At 41.7% G+C, this 18,737-nt stretch overlaps 1 protein-coding gene across 5 annotated transcripts in view; it reads left to right on the top strand.

Annotated features, from left to right (window-relative positions):
* SH3PXD2A (SH3 and PX domains 2A) overlaps positions 1-18,737 on the top strand; it is a 338,938-nt gene that overhangs the window by 31,583 nt on the left and 288,618 nt on the right. For all 5 annotated transcript variants that reach the window (XM_020788969.3, XM_078389476.1, XM_020788973.3 and 2 more), the window contains exon 2: positions 18,477-18,557. In XM_020788969.3, the coding sequence (XP_020644628.3) occupies positions 18,477-18,557 (81 nt within the window). The remainder of the gene's footprint in view (positions 1-18,476; positions 18,558-18,737) is intronic.

Below are 18,737 nucleotides of genomic sequence, written 5' to 3'. Positions count from 1 at the left end.
AAAAGGGATGCAGTTGCTTTTTGAACCACAGACACCCCTAGCTGCCCAAGCCAGAATTTTTGGTCCAGCAGGAGCTGGGTTGGAACAATTCCTGTATGCACAGAAAGGTCTTTTTAAAGGAGATGGCAAAGCAACCAGGGCAATCAGACTCCATCCTTTGTCACTGTCTGCTTGCACCCTTACAGTAGTAAGGGTAAACTGATCTCTTGGAAGAACTGTTGAGGTAAGTTGGGTGTGTATAGTCTGGAGAAGGGAAGGCAAGAGATGGTATGGCAGGCATCTGTATTTGAAGGGCTACGAATTGTGTAGGAGCAGGAGCAAGCTTCTTTTCTGTTGTTCTAACGAATAGAACCAAAGCGGGCATTGCAAATACAAGAAAGGGCGTTTTGATTAAAACTCCTGACAGTAACATTTGACAATAAAATGGACGGCTTCAGGATGGGGTGGATTATTCTTCACTAGAGGTTTTTAAACAAGGACGAACGGCCAGCTGTCAGGAATGCTTTAGCTGTGGCTTTCCTCATTAGATTCAGTGACCCTTGTGGTTCCTTCAAGATCTATAGTTGTGTAATTCTAACTCTGCGATCAGGAGGGTTCTGCAACTGTAAGGCATGGTTGTCCATTTGGATATACTGTATTTTTTGCACCATAAGACTCACTTTTTTCCCACAAAACAGGGGTGTGGAAAGTCTGTGCGTCTTATGGAGCGAAGAAAACAGATTATATTTTCCTGTTTTCTTCTCCTAAAAAATTGGTGCGTCTTATGGAAAGGTGCGTCTTATGGAGCGAAAAATACGGTAAATGTATCTGGGTTGGAAGTGACTTGAGATACTATGTGCTAGGATATAAAAGGCCTGACATAGCCTCAGAGGCTATTTAGGTCCCAGGGACCACGGTTGTCCCTCACTATGGGGTAGTCAACCCCAACGTAACACCTGCCATTTACAATACTGAGATTAAATATAGTACCAAAATAACATGGAATATCCTGGTTTGTGACAATAATTTATTATTTATTTAGAATATTTTACCCCACCTTTCTCCTTAAAAGCACCCAAGGTGGCTTGTATCATTAAAAGGACAGTATTTAAAAGCTAAAACCATGGTGATATGTTTTACAGAATTCCAGCCCCATTTCGCAAATATTTCTAGAGGGTATATTAAGAGAAGATCCTCATGCTACCAACAAGAACACGTTAATAGAAGTGTAGCGCAGAAGATAAAGGTTAAGTACTAACTGAGAAAATCAAAAGAGAAGCAGTGAAAATTTAGTTTAGTTCCCTTATAAAACAGGAGGCAGTGTGGATTTCCTGCTTGGATTTTGACTTTATTTTAGTTTTAATAACATTTTTATTCAACTTTACATTTAATCTTATGGAGAAATTTTTTTGTATCAGACAATAACTTTTATGGTTGAAAGAGCAAGTTGCAAGTTCTGCTAAAATATTTTCAACCTGAACTTTGATGGAAATGTTTCACCTCCTGAGTGACAGCAGTAGTTTATGATTAATGCCCAGTGTTTCAGTCAGTCGTTATCTCTCACCTGAAGCTGATGTATGTTCTGTCCTTGAGATCAGTTCTTTTGAAACCAATTGTCACATCCGGACTGCTAGGGAAATAATGGGGTGCGATGTAGTTATGTATATGAGTTACTATTTGCACTGCATTTCTCTAGATCCAGAGTTTATAAGTGGTTGATCTTTGAGTTAAAGTCTAGCAATTTAGCACTTCTTTGTCAAAGAGATTTATTGTGTTTGGAGGAAATGATCAAAGGCACAAGCAGTGATTTGCAGCTTGATGAAACCTGTTTTTTTTTTTCTTTATGACCATGGCAGACTGAAACTCTAAGGGTGAACAAGGATAAGAACAATTGAATGCGCTGCTACATTTCCCCTTCTCTATAAAGCCAAATTAAAAGTGTCAAAGCCAAGAACGTTTTCGTTTTGTGAATCTGGGGGTCTTAGAGCCTACATGAACTTTCTTTTCCTTTTTCCTTAGAGAAAGGGAGGAAGTCATTCAGAAAGTCACCCTAGGGAGAATTTCCACTCCTTGGAGCAAAGACGTCCCTAGAGGCAAAGCATTGTTCAGCAGTGGCCTGAAGGGTTTTGAGGACTCTACTGCATTTTTCTTTCCCAGGCCCTGGGTTTGCTTTTAAAGCATTGCATCTAGAGGTCAGTCGCAAAGATCAGTTCCTGTGCTGGAAAACTGTTGGGTTCATATAAACTACATTAAATGTTTTGTGTTTGGAATGAGGTCTTACCACAAGGCAGGCTGGAGAATCAATACGGATCTGGACGCATAGTCACCTCTCTAATGTAACAGCCAGAATTGAAGACTATAAAAGCCTTTTAATGACTGGACATAAAATATAATCTGAATGCTTGAGGGTCATGACTGATGCTAAATAAACACCTTCCTGTTTGTGTCATGAGTACATCAGTGTTCCCTTGTCGACAATGACCCATTTCTGAGATCTCCAGGTACACCTTTCAAAAAGTCAGTACTCTAAGAATCACACATTATTGGATATAATGGATGCCTATATTAAGCTCAGCTCCAGATCCACTGCACAGTTCCTCGGTGACTCATATCTGTGCCACTTGCCCTGGAAAATTTGACATTAGGTCAAATATGGAGAATTATGAGCAGAGTGACAACTACCATGGAGAGATTTTTAACACAAGCATTGACAGAAAGGTTGCCTTGTACTAAGTTGGGTTCTAACTTTATATTATCCTTGCTCTGACTAGCAACAGCTTTCCAGCATAATTCATCAAGGTCCAGCCTACCATTATCTGATGCAACTACCTTAGGCACCAGATCCTCAAGGACAGTGGTCACAATCTCTTAGCTGTCTCTTTTGAAACTACCTGTTCCTCTTCATTGGATGACAGAACTACGTATATATGCTAGCCTTGTGCTTCAAATAGAGTAATGTTGTGCTTCTCAAACTAGATCTCCAAATACATTGGAGTTCAACTCCTGGAATGGCTAGCCATTATGACGAAGAGTCAGGAATTCTTAGAGCTGATGTGCAATATAGGGACAAGAAGTTGGGAACCATTTTGGTAGAGGACATCACCCAACTGCCAGTGCTGAAATAGGACAGAGCTGTCTGTTTATTCTGCTTCTAGATGTGCACTGCAGAGGGGGTACTTTGCTGTCTTCATGCTAGAGCCAAAGCATGTCTTGGGTCAGCCACACCTTACATATCACCAGAGAGTTCATTCTTTTCTTGAATCTGATAACTTATGTGTGCAAACTTACATGTTGTATCACTGGCTCATAGTCTTTTTCTGAACTGAACGCTCGATCTTTGGGACTTTTTGTAAAGTATAAATAGCTGTGCTAAAACTAGTAGCCTAAGCATTGTGAAATCCAGGCCCTCTGCAGAATTGCTTTGAACCTAAGGGTATCTGTTACTTCATAATCACTCATAGGTAAGGATTCATTTCAGCCCACATATATTCCCTAATCACTTGTCAAAAAATCAGGTTGCTCTTATTGTGATTCTGTGTGTAACATCTGTGTATGCCTCTATGGATGCCCAGTGTGGAGTATCGGATAAAGTTGTGGACTAGGACGCAGGAGGTCTGGGTTTGAATCCCTGCTCAGTCATGGAAGCTAACTGAGGGTGTGGAACTAGTAAAATACCTCTTGAATATCTCACGTATTTTGAAAGCTCTATTAGCGTCACTCTAAGATAGTTCTGACTTGACAATACATCATCTTCATCCTATGTGTCTGTATCTAGGTGGAATATAGCTCGCTTGCTCGCTCTCTCACACACACAAACACAAGCAAATGTTGGGGAATGCTTAGGAGAACTACGTAAGTGATCTTGGAAGAAGTATGGAGACAGCAAGCAAGTAGAATAAGCATGCAGGCAGAACTTAATGAGGCTATTCCCTGCAAGACTGAAGCCTTTCTCCTGCCCTGCATGGACCAAGTTGGTATTCCAAATTATGGCCTGTTGACTGTTTCCTTCCATTAATTCCCACTGCATCTTTGGTTTTCTTTTGAGATTAGATAAGTGCATCTTTTCTTTGAGAGTCCTGTGGGTTGCTGAAAGTTTCTCAGTTGCATTACAGCTGGTCACAGAAAACTGAGCAGAAGAGTGGGGCTTTGGTGAAATAACATTAGTTGGATAATAATAATGCATTCCAAAGGAGTAGTTTCATTCATATGACAAAATTGCATTCATGTGGTACCTACAGTCCTCATATATTTATTACAGCAGAAGCTTTTATGAGCTCGAACCTGCCTCATGAGATATATGAAACACTATCATTTGTTGACAGGTACTGTATATTGTATCTCTGTGTTGGGAAGAGAGACTTGTAAACAGCTAAAATGGAAATTAAATGCAAGAAATATAGCCTGTGACCTTTACACTGAAGCTTCAGTGTCTTCAAAATAGGCAATATGACTGTTCACAACAGCAGTAAATATCAGAACAGAACAAAACATATATTTTTATTGTTAGAGTTCAAAGCAGTGTACACCACTTTAGTCACTTTAGCCAACAACAACTTTGTGAGGTACAGATGTTTCTGGGAGAGCAGGGTCTCAGTTCCTCTGCATAAAGAAAGATTAGAAATAATAGTGAGCGTTGGTCTCTCGGTCTTTTGCTTTTCCTAGCAGTCTTTATTCATATACTACCTATAAGGTAAAAATGCCTGTAGCTCTTGTCCTGTGGCCCTGTTCATTCTGGAAGTGATTTGCTCTCTTTGTAGGATGAGAGTATCAGTGCTAGTTAGAACGCTTCTGGTCTCCCAGTTATTCATAATAATCACATCTTGTCAAGTCAATTCCAACCTATGGGCAACCTCTTCCAGGGCATTCTAGGTTTAAAGTATTCAGAAAAGGATCACTGTTCCCTTCTTCTGGGGTAGCTCTGGGACTATGAAGCTTGCCCAAGACCACACAGGAAATACTTTAGTAAGAAAATAGACACAAGATGGCCTTTAAAATGATGTATGTTTCCAGTGTCCTATTCAGGGTGTTGAGTTCTTGCCTCATCGTGATTAAATGGCAGGAAACTGTTCTCTGGGCAGAAATATTAGTCTTTGTTAGATCTCAAGATCTTGCCTTAATTAAAAGCAATTCTTTCTTTTCTTCTCCAGTCACAGCTATACAGTAATGGTAAACGGATTATCACAAGATAATCACTTGTTTCTCGTGTGAAAATTCTACTGTGGTAATTTTGTAGCTCTACTATTCTACTTAATCTTTTAGTTCCACTGTGAGCATTAAAACGCTTATTCTGCAGAGCAGACTTAATTATGTTCTTCTGAATGTATTTAGAACAAGCCAGTATTTCGTTCTGCTAATGTTCTATCCATAATCAATTGCTTGTACAATTGGTAATCCTGGTCACTGATTTATGAGCAAGAGCAGTTTAATAATGTATCTTCATATTCTTCAAGTTGCCTTCCATCTTTATAAACCTATAGAATTACCTTTAGGACTGGTAAAATGGTTCATTTTTCAAGTCATGGCAAGTCTCCAGACTTGCTCATACATCCCTGACCCTCATGGCTGCAGCTGTAATTGCAACCAGCTAACAAAAGCAGATGTGACTGTCTTATTACAGAACCATTTGCGTAGTCTGAAAACTCTCAGGTATGGAAGTGTCAGGGCTCAGATGTGAGCAGGAGTGTGTGATGCACCAGGATCCTGGAACTTTTGTTGTTTAGTCGTTAAGTCATGTCCGATTCTTCGTGACCCCATCCTGGAACTAGGGGAGGTGAAAGAGCGAGAGAGAAGGAGCAAGGGCAAGGGCAGAGTAGGGGTAGATGAATGAAGAAGCAGAGGAGGAAGAGGTCCAAAACATGTAGGCAACTGGAGAATCAAGGAAGAGCAAAGTTAAGTGAGGAAAGGCCTAAGAAGGATTGAATGTCTCCAACTGGGGATGACTCGTGCCATTGAACCTTGGGGACTTAGTGAGAGTAGGCTCCTAAGAACAGCCATAGGGGAAGCCAAGGTAAACCAAAGAGAACACAGGCAATAAAAAGCGTTCATTAGCATGTTACAGACTTTTTCCGGCTCCAAGATCTTTTAATGAATGTGTTGCTTATGTCATTACATGTGATGCCAAAGAACTCGAGCAGTTCCTCCTTTGTGGAAAATGGGATAGCTCTGTCAGTAACACAAGTTTGTGACACATCCTGCAGAGCAAGCCGGGAAAGCATGGATAGGAGGCAGTGGAAAACCACTTGGTTCCTATTTTTACACATTGGAATATGCAGTGTGTACTTAAGAGTGCAATTTGTCATATAAAGAGGCAGCTTACTATAAGAAAGGAATAGCTGCTTAGGTAGGGCAAGCACTCGACAGAAAAGAATATATTGACCTTCAGTTTACCAGTTCTGACTATTATTTCGGACGCCATTAAAGGAGGAACTGAGATTTGAGGTACCTTTGCAATAGCAAATGAGTAACACCTATTAATGCAGTGCTTCCTTTCTAATGCCAAAGATGAAATAACCTCCTCAAAAGAGCAGAGGTCAAGATCAGGACATGATGTCATATTAGCATTTAAATCTGTGTCAAAGATAGCTGGATCTTTTCCAGAGAAAAGAAAGTTTTTGATAATAAAACTCTCAACCAGCAGCGATGTAAATGGATGTCTTGTGTCCCAGCATAGGATGTTTTATTTGTCTTCCCCTTTGTTAGATGGCAAGGAGGAAAGTATAGCATTGTGTGGTAGTAAAATCTTTACTGTATTTGATGTATCATACAAGGATTTTCAGACTTTTCTTAGCATCTTTTGCTGAATATATACATGCTTGTATATATTCCATGCCATTGTTTGCAACTCATGGCAACTGAATACATTCCAAATGGTGTTATTATAAACAGCCATGCACAGGTCTTGCCAGCTAAAGCTCATTGCTTTCTATGTTAATTCAGCCTCTTCCATGTTATGGCTTCTTTTATTTCTGCCTTCAAGTTTTCCTAGCATGATTGTCTTTTCCAGTGATTCTTGACTTCTTAAAATGTACCAGCTTCAGTTCAACCAGTTTGGCTTCTAATTAGATTTTAGGCTTAATCTGATCTAGAACTATGTTGTTTCTGGGTTTGTTTGTTTTTAGCAGTGTGAGATACCTGTAAGGCTTGACTCCGAAAACCACACTTAAAATCAGCCCACTTGCCCCCATTAGTGTTTTTTTTATGTTCCAAGTTTCACATCCATGCATAGTAACTGAGAATACCATAATATGACTTTAACTGTGATCCCCAGTAACACACCCTTACACTCAAGGATCTTTTCTAGTTCCTTTACAAATCTTCCAAATCTTAATATCCTTTTAATTTTTTGGCTTTTTTGGTAACCTTTGAACCAAGGTATAGTAGGATTGTGGTATCCAGAGGGGATCAGTTCCACACACCCCTGGAGATGCCAGAAACCACGATTATAGCAAACCCGATATATAGCGTAGTCTCTGGTTCCCTCTAGTGGCCAGTTTTAATAATACATTTTGAAACATATTTCTGGGCAGGGATGTTATTTAATATTTTCAGGTAGTAGATAAGTGAAACTGGGGGTACTAATCCAATTAATACAGTGGTCCTAAAACATTTAACAATTCATTGCCAACATTCACGTGTCCTTCCTCTGAATTTAGTCCAGCTTCCCATATAATATGTTCAGTAGACAGATTAAACAGATAGGGAGATAAACTAGCCCCTTCTCCAACTGGATACGGTTTTCTTTCTCCATCATTATGGTGCAACATAAGACACCATGCCATGAATCCTTGTGGCTGCTTTGTGGGTGCTCTCCAAAAACTGCAATAAATCATATATTACACCTGAAACCATATATAACATTGTGAAAATAATATGTCCATCACTTTCTAGTGCTGCATCAAAAAACCAGAAAGCTGCTTCTATTTTTGCCAGTTCCACTTGCTGAATCTGTAGTGATAGAGTAGTGCCTTGCGCTTCCCATCTGCCTGGGACTTTTATTGAAGGGCATGGTACAAATAAATAAATAGAGGCAAAGCAGTTTTACAGTCTAAACTATGGTAAAGCCAAACCTCATTTGCAAACAATGTACTGCATGGTTCTTCAGTCTTGAAATAATCTAGGTTGTAAAATTGCTCTTCTCTCTGTTTATACAGTATATGCATATCTTGCCCTTCAATTACATTCCCTGGACAGCTTGGAAACGTGATGCTTTTGGTGGGTGGGACCCTTGGTGCCGACAGTAGCTTTATAGTCTTTGATTCTGGTTCTACCGTAGTGGTATTTTAAAAGCAAAATAATGTTTCAACTAAAGAATCGCATTTCTAATTAGCAAAGTTAAAAGCATTGAGTTCCTTCCTTTCATACTGGCACTTGGCAGCTAAATTTTGCCTCAACAACGGATTCTAAGCCTTATTTTTTCTTATCTTATATGCTCAGTGTGTAAACTCTGTAGTACCATTAATTGCATTTCCACCAGCCAGTTTCCCTAGCTCCAGATAGAGATTTTAAGCTGATGTGTAAGAGGAATAAATTCAGGAAGCAGCTTGAGATTCCTGGTGTATTTTCCTTTACATTGACAGATAAGGTGTAGATGGTTCTGGTCAAGCTCCTCTCTTGAAAATGTAAAGACAATAATAATTAGGAAATGTGGCACTAAAATTCCCAAACATGTCTATCACCAGAACTATTTGTTTGTTGCATTTACCTCTCACCTTTTGCAACAGTAAACATGTACTCATGTATACTGTATGATTCTCCCCCCTCGCCCCATACACACACTTTATCATCCCAACAGTCCCATAAGGGAAGCCATGGTAAGAGACTGTAGGTAAATTCTATTGTGGAACTACATGCGTGCAACTGAGGGTTGCACCCACAGTAACTATGGTAGCACCAAGACAGAAGTGGTATCCATTAAGTACTTGGACGGATGCAATGGTTTAGGCACTGGCCTAGATTCACAGATTGGGAGTTCGATTCCACACTGTGCCTCCTTGACAAGGCTTGGCACTTGAGGATCCATAGGGTCCCTTCCAGCTCTGCAGTTCTAAGATGATGGTGGTGATTATAATGAATCATTATTTATTGTGCAATTGGTTGCACTGGGGATGTATGGCCAGCTGTGCTACTGAATTATGTAGTTTCTTATTGCTGGGCATAACACCTGGTACATTTACATTGGTGTAACTTTACACCTGTTTGTGCTGTGAACAAGATTTGACCCTATGAGTGGTTTGAGGTTTCACCTAGTGAATTGCGTAGCCAAATGGAGATTTGGCTACACAAGGCTCCTGTGTCATAGTTGGACACACTAACCACCTATTATTTATTTCATTTTATGCTGTCTTTCTCCCAGTGAAGGAACTGTACCACACTGGCTTTTAGAACTAGAGAGGTCGTTGCTTCAGAGGTAGGTCATAGCCTAGCAAGCAACTAAGAACTCTCTCTAAACTTTGGAATACTCTTCAGATGCAAGAAGAAAGAATATTCAACATTAATCTGTGAATGAAATGTCTTGCTTGACTAGGCCTGGTATAAATGTGATAGTATGTTGTTGTCTAATCACTGAATCATTGCGCTTTGCATGATGCACTTCAGACTCCAGCTTCTGCTGATTTACATTCTACAGACCTAGGTCCTAAATAGAATAATTGTCCTTGGGTTATAGGAAGGTGTTTTATACGGAATCAGACCAGTAGTCCATCTAGCTTAATATTATTGTCAGAGACTGACAGTGGCTCTTCAGTGGCTCTTAGATAACAGATGAGTTCTGCATCTACTGTATTTAGGTACAAAACAGCCAAGCTGTTTAAGAGTTGTTGTTTATAACAGTGGTTCTGAACCTTGCATTACTCAGGTGTTTTTGAACTGCAACTCCCAGAAATCCGAGCCAGCACAGCTGGTGGTGAAGGCTTCTGGGAGTTGCAGTCCAAAAACACCTGAGTAACCCAAGGTTAAAAACCACTGGTTTAGAACATTAGATTTCATGACTGGGATAGGAGGTGGGAGATTGCCAGCCTCCGTCTATAACTAGAATTATAATTGACTTGACTGATAAAGAAAAAAAATATGGCTACACTTTCAGTTCCAAGCTATATCCTAGAGAAATTACTGCCAGAATTTTTGAAAAGTAACTCTGGTTTTCTACAAAGCTGTTGGCATGTGGAAAAAAACACTCTCCTCTGTACACCCCTTTGGTGCCTCAACCCACAAAAGAGCAGGAGACAGCAGCAGGAAACAGTGCTTGAACTGTGCAATTCCCCTCCCCTTCCTTTTAGTGAGACCACTTTCCTGTAACTACAAAAGGAACGTTAAGAGTTTGTCATTACATTGCAAAAAACATTATTTCTGAAGTTGTAGTTGTGATGTTATACCTTCATCATTGGAAAGGAAAATAATCTCAAGTGACTTCTTATTTGTAACTAGTTACTCGCAAGTTGAGTTGACATATTTATAAACTTGCATAATTAAGGCAACCACCATTTTAATAATAAAAGCACATGCCACTAGTCTGCTGCATATGGAAGACTGGTGAATATTGGTGTTGGGAAGCAGAGGTTGTCAATTCTACTAGAGAATGAGGAGATGAACAAAAATTTCATGATGTAGTAGGGGAAAGGGAGAGGGAAATTGCCATTCTTCCTGTCTGCTGTTAGAATTGTAATTGACTTGACTGCTACAGAAACTAGAAGACTGCTGCCATATATTGAATTAGGAAAGATTTCCCTCATTCTTCTTATAATTGGAGTGAAGCACAAAGAGACAGAAGGGAAGGAATCACTCTTGGGGGTCTCCCCTCTTTCCTACAGCTGCACACAAGAGTGTGTTGCCTTTATCTTTAATAGCCTGAAAGGAATTGCTTTGACTCAGAGCATGGAGACGCAGCTGGGTATGTAGGGTGGGAGGGTGAACATTCCTTATCCCCTCTTAATCTTGGAAAGACTGCCTGGCATTGACATCTGTGGAGATGGGTGCTTTTTGCTGCTAGGCAGCACTTGGAGATAAGAGATGAAGCCTTTTCCCCCACACCCCAGCCTCTTTGATTTCCTCTTTCCAGACCTTTATTCTTTGTTACCTCTAGGAAGGAAGGAAGAATGCAGCAGCTGGTCAGTTTTCTATTACACTGGCCATGCTTAGTCCAACTGATCTTTATAGTGTACAGTAGGACCCACTCATCCACGGGATCAGTATTGACTGATTCACTTATCCATGGTCTGAAAATATTAAAAGAAAAAAAAATCCAAAAAATCACATATTTTCACATGTATTACCAGAAATGGCCACTAGAGGACATCAGAGACCATGTGATGAATGCTTGTTAATAAAGAATACATAGCATGGTCTCTCACATCCTCTCAGCGCCCAGTTCTGATAAAGGGTGTGAAATTTTTTTTCATGTTTTTTTTTCCTTTTAACATACTGTATATATAGATCACTGTCCTAGCCCTCACTCAGTCATGATACATACTGGCTAACCCTGGGCAACTTAACTGACACTCACTCTGGTTTACCTTACAGGGTTGTAGTGAAGACAGTCTATGGAAAAGTAGTGCCACCTTATAAGACCCTGAGCTTTTTGGAGGAAAGGCCAAAAAGGAATGTAACCAGTTAATATCTAAAAATAAAATAATTCTCTTATAATTTTTTTTAAAAAGCTGTTATTCTAGAGAATTGGGAATGAAATACAGTAGAGACACGTGATAAATAAACCATGATTTATTTGATATGACACCAGCCCTGAAAATATAGCTGCCACATGGGCTACTGTTGGAATCATATCCCTATTTCTTAATCCCAAAGAGAAGATTCAATCATATAATGCTGAGTGAGAAAAATGCTTGTGTGAGGTAGTTCTTAACATGACGACTGTAAACATTAGGAATTAATTCAGTCAAGTAGTGGAGCCAACACTTGCAGGGTCAAAGCCCCAGGATGTACTGAGCAGCAGAGTCTATGAAATCATCTGCAACTCTTCCCAGGCTTCATAGATCCCTTGAGAACAGCTACATCCTTCAGGATAGCTGTAAGAAAAATGGATCCTTCCAGGAACAGTCTATTGTTCACAGATCTCTCTTCTGTAATATAAAATACTGTTTTGGTCTGAAATGGGCAACAAAGAGCCATTAGCTTTACAAAACACATGATTGTTCATATGAATAGATCCAGGTGCCTGCATTTTTGGACTCTGTTCATGGCTCGCTGTTGAGACTCTCATGAAGATCATTTGCATTTACAAATATATAACTATACCATGGATGTGTGATTGGGGGCCTCCAAACAGGGATGTGTAAACAAATGGCTTTAAGATATTTGTTTTCTGGAGCTGCCCATGTGCTAGGTGGGAAACGTGCTGGTTATGTACACACATACCTTTTCCACCCAGCACATGTGCAGCTTTGTCTGGTTAGGCAAAACAAACAAACAAACAAAGAAAGAAAGAAACAAACAAACAAACAAACATGTACTTTTCCATAGCAAGCTGCCAATTTTATCATGAGTCCACCGTGCCATAATTCACTTATTAACTGATAGAATCTGAATTACTTCTATCATGCAAAACAAGACATCTAGCGATCAAAGATGAAGATTCCTCAAAGTCATCAACTCAGTTTCTTTTTGGCAAAGAAAAGCTCAAGTTTATTATTAGAAATTACTTGGAAAGGTCTGAAAGTAAAATTGTGCATGAATAGAGGACCACATTTGAAATATTGTAGCAATTTCATTGTCACCTGGATTCTAAAAAAAGAGAAAAGGCAGAAATGGGTAACTTAAATTTGCTATGAATAAGATGAATTTTCCTGAAGTTTAAAACTGTATTTCTCTATAGCTTTGCCTTTAAAGTCACTGAGTCAGAACCAGGACTCCAGATTTCAAGATCCAATGTGGTGTGGTGGATAGACTGGTAGACTAGGTGTTACATAACAGCACTGATGTTACCTGTCTGTCATGGGTTTGGAGGGAAAGTTCCATCCTATGGGGAGTGGAAGGCGGGACATCAGGAGGAGGGGCTGTACTGTATAAATATGTGATGCCTGTGTGGTGAAGAGAGATGCTGAGACAGACTGTGAGACACTGGGTTGGGACGAAGCAGCAGCTGGGGAAGAAGAAGCTGTTGTGGGAGTCTGGGTGTCTGACAGGGTACTACTGTGTGTCAGAGTACCAACCTGAAAGGTTCAGGGGTCTGTGGGTTAGCCAGAACTGATGGGTTCAGGGTCTGTGCTTTAAGTTAAAGGTTCTAGGTGAACCAAACTGTATGCTTGTGTGTGTGAGAATAAGCCACGTTACTTTATTTTTATTCACCTGATTGCTTATTTTTCCCTGTGTGTATTTAAAATAAACCTTATTCCTTTTGTTGTTTAAAAATCCATCCCTGGTCTGTGTGACTTTTTATAGGGAATGGTTGGTGGCAGCTTAGTGTAACTGTGTGACATATCCCAGTAGGTCTGGGTTTGTCACATTGATTGGTGTCCAGCGTGTGGGATACGACTGGTCCAGTTGTCCAGCGGTCCAGCAAAGCCTTGGCAAGTGTGCCCAGAGCAAGGGGGGTCTAGTCAGGGACAGTCTGAGGCGCGTAGGTAATCTTCTAGGTGTACCTCACGGGGAGGTGCACTAGTAGAAGAACGTGCCAACTGGGGAGACTTAGATTAAGGTGCTCTGAGGCAGCCTGATTTTGGCGGGAAAACGCTGAGGCAAAACTGCGTAGCAACAGCGAGCTAGCTTGCCAGCTGAGAGGCCCAGCAGAGGGGGGTAGGCTCTGACTCGATACTGTTGCAAATTTAGTGCTGAAGAACAGCAGCAATCTCTAGGGAGAGCTGGTTCTGAGGCAAAAAGGAAAAAAAGTGGTCGTTTTATTTTGAGGCTTGACTTTTTAAAGCAGCCTGTTCTGAGGGGGGGGTTATGCCCTTGACTCGGAGCCAAGTAGCAGAAATGAGTGAAGTGAAAGACCCCCAGATTGACCAAGGTTCTGAGGAGGAATTTGGCTCAGTGCAAGGTGACAGCACAGGAGAGCAGGACCCAGAACTCAGGAAAATACTCCTAGCCCAACAGCATGAACTGAGGGTGAGGGAAATGGAGGAAAGGTTAGAGAGAGCGAGAATGGAGAGGGAAGAAAGAATGGAGAGAGAGAGAATGGCGTTTGAATTAAGAAAACTGGAACTGATGAACCAGAACAATAATAATAATAGGGATTCTGAGGGAGGCCAACTGTCTAAGGCTGACCTGAAGAAATTCCCTGTGTACCACAAGGGAGATTGTCCTGAGGTGTTCTTTTCCTTAGTGGAAAGAGCGTTTGTGGACTTCTCAGTGAGGGAAACTGAGAAGATGACCATCATGCGATCTTTAATCAGTGGTAGCCTGGCTGAGGTTTATGCCGAGATGCCTGAGGAATTGATGAAAGATTTTGCAGAGTTTAAAAAACTGGTGTTTGCAAGACATGGGATAAATGCAGAGCAGCTGAGACAAAGGTTCAGGTCCCTCACTAAAAAACCAGAACAGACTTTTACCCAAGTGGGGGCCCAATTGGTGAGGCTGCTTGAGAAATGGCTATCGCAGGAGGGAATAGAGACCTATGAGCAGCTTAAAGACTTGATAGCCCTGGAACAGTTCTATTCAGTCCTGCAGGGGGAATTGAAATTCCAGGTGAGGGAAAGGAAACCGAAATCTGTGGCAGCAGCCGCAGAGATCGCAGATTTTATCTCCCAAATAAGAAAGCCCTTGGGTGAGGGGAAATCTGTAGGTAAACCCAAAGAAACCTACAGCAAGTACTCTCAGGGACCAGGGAAAAGCCAGCAAGGGGGAGGGGCCCATGGTGAAGGGAAGCCCTCAGACATGAAACCAAGACCTCAGATTTTGGAGGGAAAACCAAAACAAGATGAGAGAGAATCAAAATATACCAGAAAATGCTATTTCTGTCAGGGAAAGGGTCATCTAATCTCAGAGTGTGAGAAATTAAAGCAGCTAAAAGGAATGGTGCCTCAGAATTCTAGTGGGACCAAGCCAAAAGCTGTGTTCTGTGTCCAGAAAGAGCAAAGCTCATTGTCACAGAGGGAGCCTGTTGCCATGACTACTCAGTCTGGAACAGCTACCTATGCTGATCAGGCTGAGGAAAATGGTCCTCTTATGGAGGTAAAGCGCTGCTTGCTGATAAAAACAGATTCTCAGTTGTTTGAGACAGCAGGGGTGGACGTAGGAATACTTGACCGTCAGTATAGGGGACTGCGGGACACTTGTTCCCAGGTAACCCTGTGCCATCCAGATATCATCCCTAGGGAGTTTATAATCCCAAATGAGAGCATGAAGGTGGCAGGGATTGAGGGGCAGATAATCTCTCTGCCAGTAGCAGAGGTACCTGTCAACTTTCAAGGCTGGAGGGGAGATTGGCGGATAGCGATTTCATCGACTCTACCAGCAGCCGTGCTCGTGGGAAATGACCTGGCTGAACATGTGAAACGGGTGCTAGTGATTACACGCTCACAAGCCACCACAGGGACAGTTCAGGGGGGTAATGATGAGCCAGAGACTGAAGCAGAGGGGAGTTCAGAAGCTGTGGTGGAAACCTTAACCACAGACAGCAGATTTGGACAGGAGCAAAAGGCAGACGCCACTCTCCAAAAGTGTTTTGAACAGGTGACTGACGCCCAGCTAACACCTGAAACCCCAGTGAGATTTCTGGAGAAAAAGGGGATTTTATATAGAGAAACCCTGAGGAATATCTCAAAAGGGGGAGATGGGATCAGAAGTCAGCTGGTGGTACCTGAAAAGTATCGCCCTATGATCTTACAAAGGGGTCACTCTGACATGTTTGCTGCGCACTTAGGAGTGAACAAGACACAGCAGAGAATCACACAGAATTTCTACTGGCCTGACATAGGGAAGCAGATCAGGGAGTTCTGTAAACAATGTGATGTGTGTCAAAGGCAGGGGAATAACCGCGACAGGACCAAAGCAAAGTTGTGCCCTTTGCCTGTGATTGACACTCCGTTCAAATGCATAGGGGTGGATATAGTGGGACCTTTGCCCAAGGCCACAAAGAGGGGGAACAGGTTCATCCTAACAATTGTGGACCATGCCACAAGGTATCCTGAAGCCATACCCCTGACTAACATTGAAACTAACACAGTGGCCGATGCTTTGGTGGGGTATATGTCCAGGATGGGATTTGCCTCAGAGATAATCACAGATTTGGGAGCATCGTTCACATCAAAGCTCATGAAACGCTTATGGCAGATCTGTGGAATTAAGCACAGGGAAGCCACTGCCTATCATCCTGAAAGTGATGGGGTAACTGAGAAGTTCAATGGGACTCTAATGCGCATGATTAGGGCTTACTTGGCAGAGAATCCAAACAATTGGGACCAGAAGCTGCAATCCCTTTTGGTTGCTTATCAATCAGTGCCACAAGCCAGTACCGGGTTCAGTCCATTTGAACTTTTATTTGGGAAAGGGGTGAAGGGGCCCCTTGATTTGATCGAGCAGGGTTGGGGGCAGATCGCCCAGGGTGACCCACAAGACGTTGTGACATATAGAGACTCTTTAAGGAAGGACCTAAAGAGAAACCTAGAGCTAGCAGCAGAGACCCTGCAAGCTCAAAAGGTCAGAAAGAAAGCTTGGGATGACCAGCAAGGCAGGGAGAGGCACTTTGACCCAGGGGAGGAAGTGCTGTGGCCTGGGCCCTGCAGAGAGAGCAAACTGCAGCTGGGTATCCCAGAAAGAAAATACTTGGGTCACAAGGTAGGGGGAGGAATGATAAAACCCCTGGAGGCCAAAATAGAAGCGGTTCGTGATTGGCCTAGACCCAACACCAAGAAAAAGGTCAAATCATTTCTTGGGTTGGTGGGCTACTACAGAAAGTTCATCCCGAGGTTTAGCGAGATTGCGGCTCCGCTGACCGATCTGACGAGGAAGAAGACTGATGACCGCATCCCGTGGACCAGCGACTGTGAGGCGGCGTTCCAGAGGTTGAAGGAGGCGTTAATCAACTATCCTGTCCTGCGTGCTCCAGACTTCGACCGGGAGTTCATCATCTACACCGATGCGTCTAACAGCGGGGTAGGAGCAGTTCTGTGCCAGGAGGATGAGAATGGTGACCAGCATCCAGTGTCCTACCTGAGTAGGAAACTTCAAAAAGGTGAGAGACATTTGGCAACCGTGGAGAAGGAGTGTTTGGCCATAGTCTACGCGATCCAGAAGGCCAAGCCTTACATCTGGGGAAGACATTTTGTTCTGTGTACTGACCATTCACCATTGCAATGGTTAAAGACAATGAAAACCCACAATAGCAAACTTATGAGGTGGGCTTTGAACTTACAGGACTATGACTTTGAAGTGAAGGTGGTCAGAGGGTCAGTGAACTGTGTTGCTGACGCCTTATCAAGAAGACCTGAAGACTGAAGACGGCGAAAGAACATGGACTATATGTATATAATGAAAACAAAAAGTTAAAATGTACCTGGTTTTGAATTTGGTTGGTATTAATAAAGGTAAATTGATGTACTGTATATGGTAAATGTTTGAAATGCCTATTTGCTATGTTTAACTTGGAGTGTAAGTATATGTAAGTATTATAGGGTATGTATAACTGTTGTTGTATGTTTTATACAGGTTGTTTTTTGGTGAAAAGCACTTTTAGCTTTCCCCCTACAAAACAACTTATAAAGAGGGGAGGTGTTACATAACAGCACTGATGTTACCTGTCTGTCATGGGTTTGGAGGGAAAGTTCCATCCTATGGGGAGTGGAAGGCGGGACATCAGGAGGAGGGGCTGTACTGTATAAATATGTGATGCCTGTGTGGTGAAGAGAGATGCTGAGACAGACTGTGAGACACTGGGTTGGGACGAAGCAGCAGCTGGGGAAGAAGAAGCTGTTGTGGGAGTCTGGGTGTCTGACAGGGTACTACTGTGTGTCAGAGTACCAACCTGAAAGGTTCAGGGGTCTGTGGGTTAGCCAGAACTGATGGGTTCAGGGTCTGTGCTTTAAGTTAAAGGTTCTAGGTGAACCAAACTGTATGCTTGTGTGTGTGAGAATAAGCCACGTTACTTTATTTTTATTCACCTGATTGCTTATTTTTCCCTGTGTGTATTTAAAATAAACCTTATTCCTTTTGTTGTTTAAAAATCCATCCCTGGTCTGTGTGACTTTTTATAGGGAATGGTTGGTGGCAGCTTAGTGTAACTGTGTGACATATCCCAGTAGGTCTGGGTTTGTCACACTAGGATTTAGGAGACCTGTGTTCAAATCCTTGCTCAGTCTTGGAAATTTGATTGGGAGGCAGGGATGGCCCTGGCAATGGTAAAGCATCCCATGAACATCTCATACACCTTGAAAACCCTATCAGACGGGATGTACACATGTTTTGGTTAGTATGATCATATGTTTATTTATTAAGAATATTTTTATACTAATCTTCTTTTTACAATGCCAGAACAGTATTTAAATGGCAATATAAATCATTAATAAAATTAAGGCATATAAATATAACATTATTTCTTTCTATCTTTATAGGTATATATCATAAAAGTAACCTGGTCAGACTCAACTTGCCAGACAATCTACCGGAGATACAGCAAGTTCTTTGACCTCCAGGTAATGATCTGATTTGTTTTTTTTTTTCTTCTGTAAAAACATTCTTCATGATCTTGGTTTCATAGTACACGGCTTGAATCTAGTATATTCAGAGGATGTTGCAGACTTTGCAGTATTTCAGAAACCAAGTTCAAAATGTTCAGAAGTTGGAATGAATATCATCTTGAACAGAGTTTGTAA

The sequence above is a fragment of the Pogona vitticeps genome, chromosome 3 (genome assembly GCF_051106095.1).
Source record: "Pogona vitticeps strain Pit_001003342236 chromosome 3, PviZW2.1, whole genome shotgun sequence".
In the NCBI taxonomy this organism is placed as follows: domain Eukaryota; kingdom Metazoa; phylum Chordata; class Lepidosauria; order Squamata; family Agamidae; genus Pogona; species Pogona vitticeps.
This window is presented reverse-complemented; position numbering and strand designations above follow the sequence as displayed.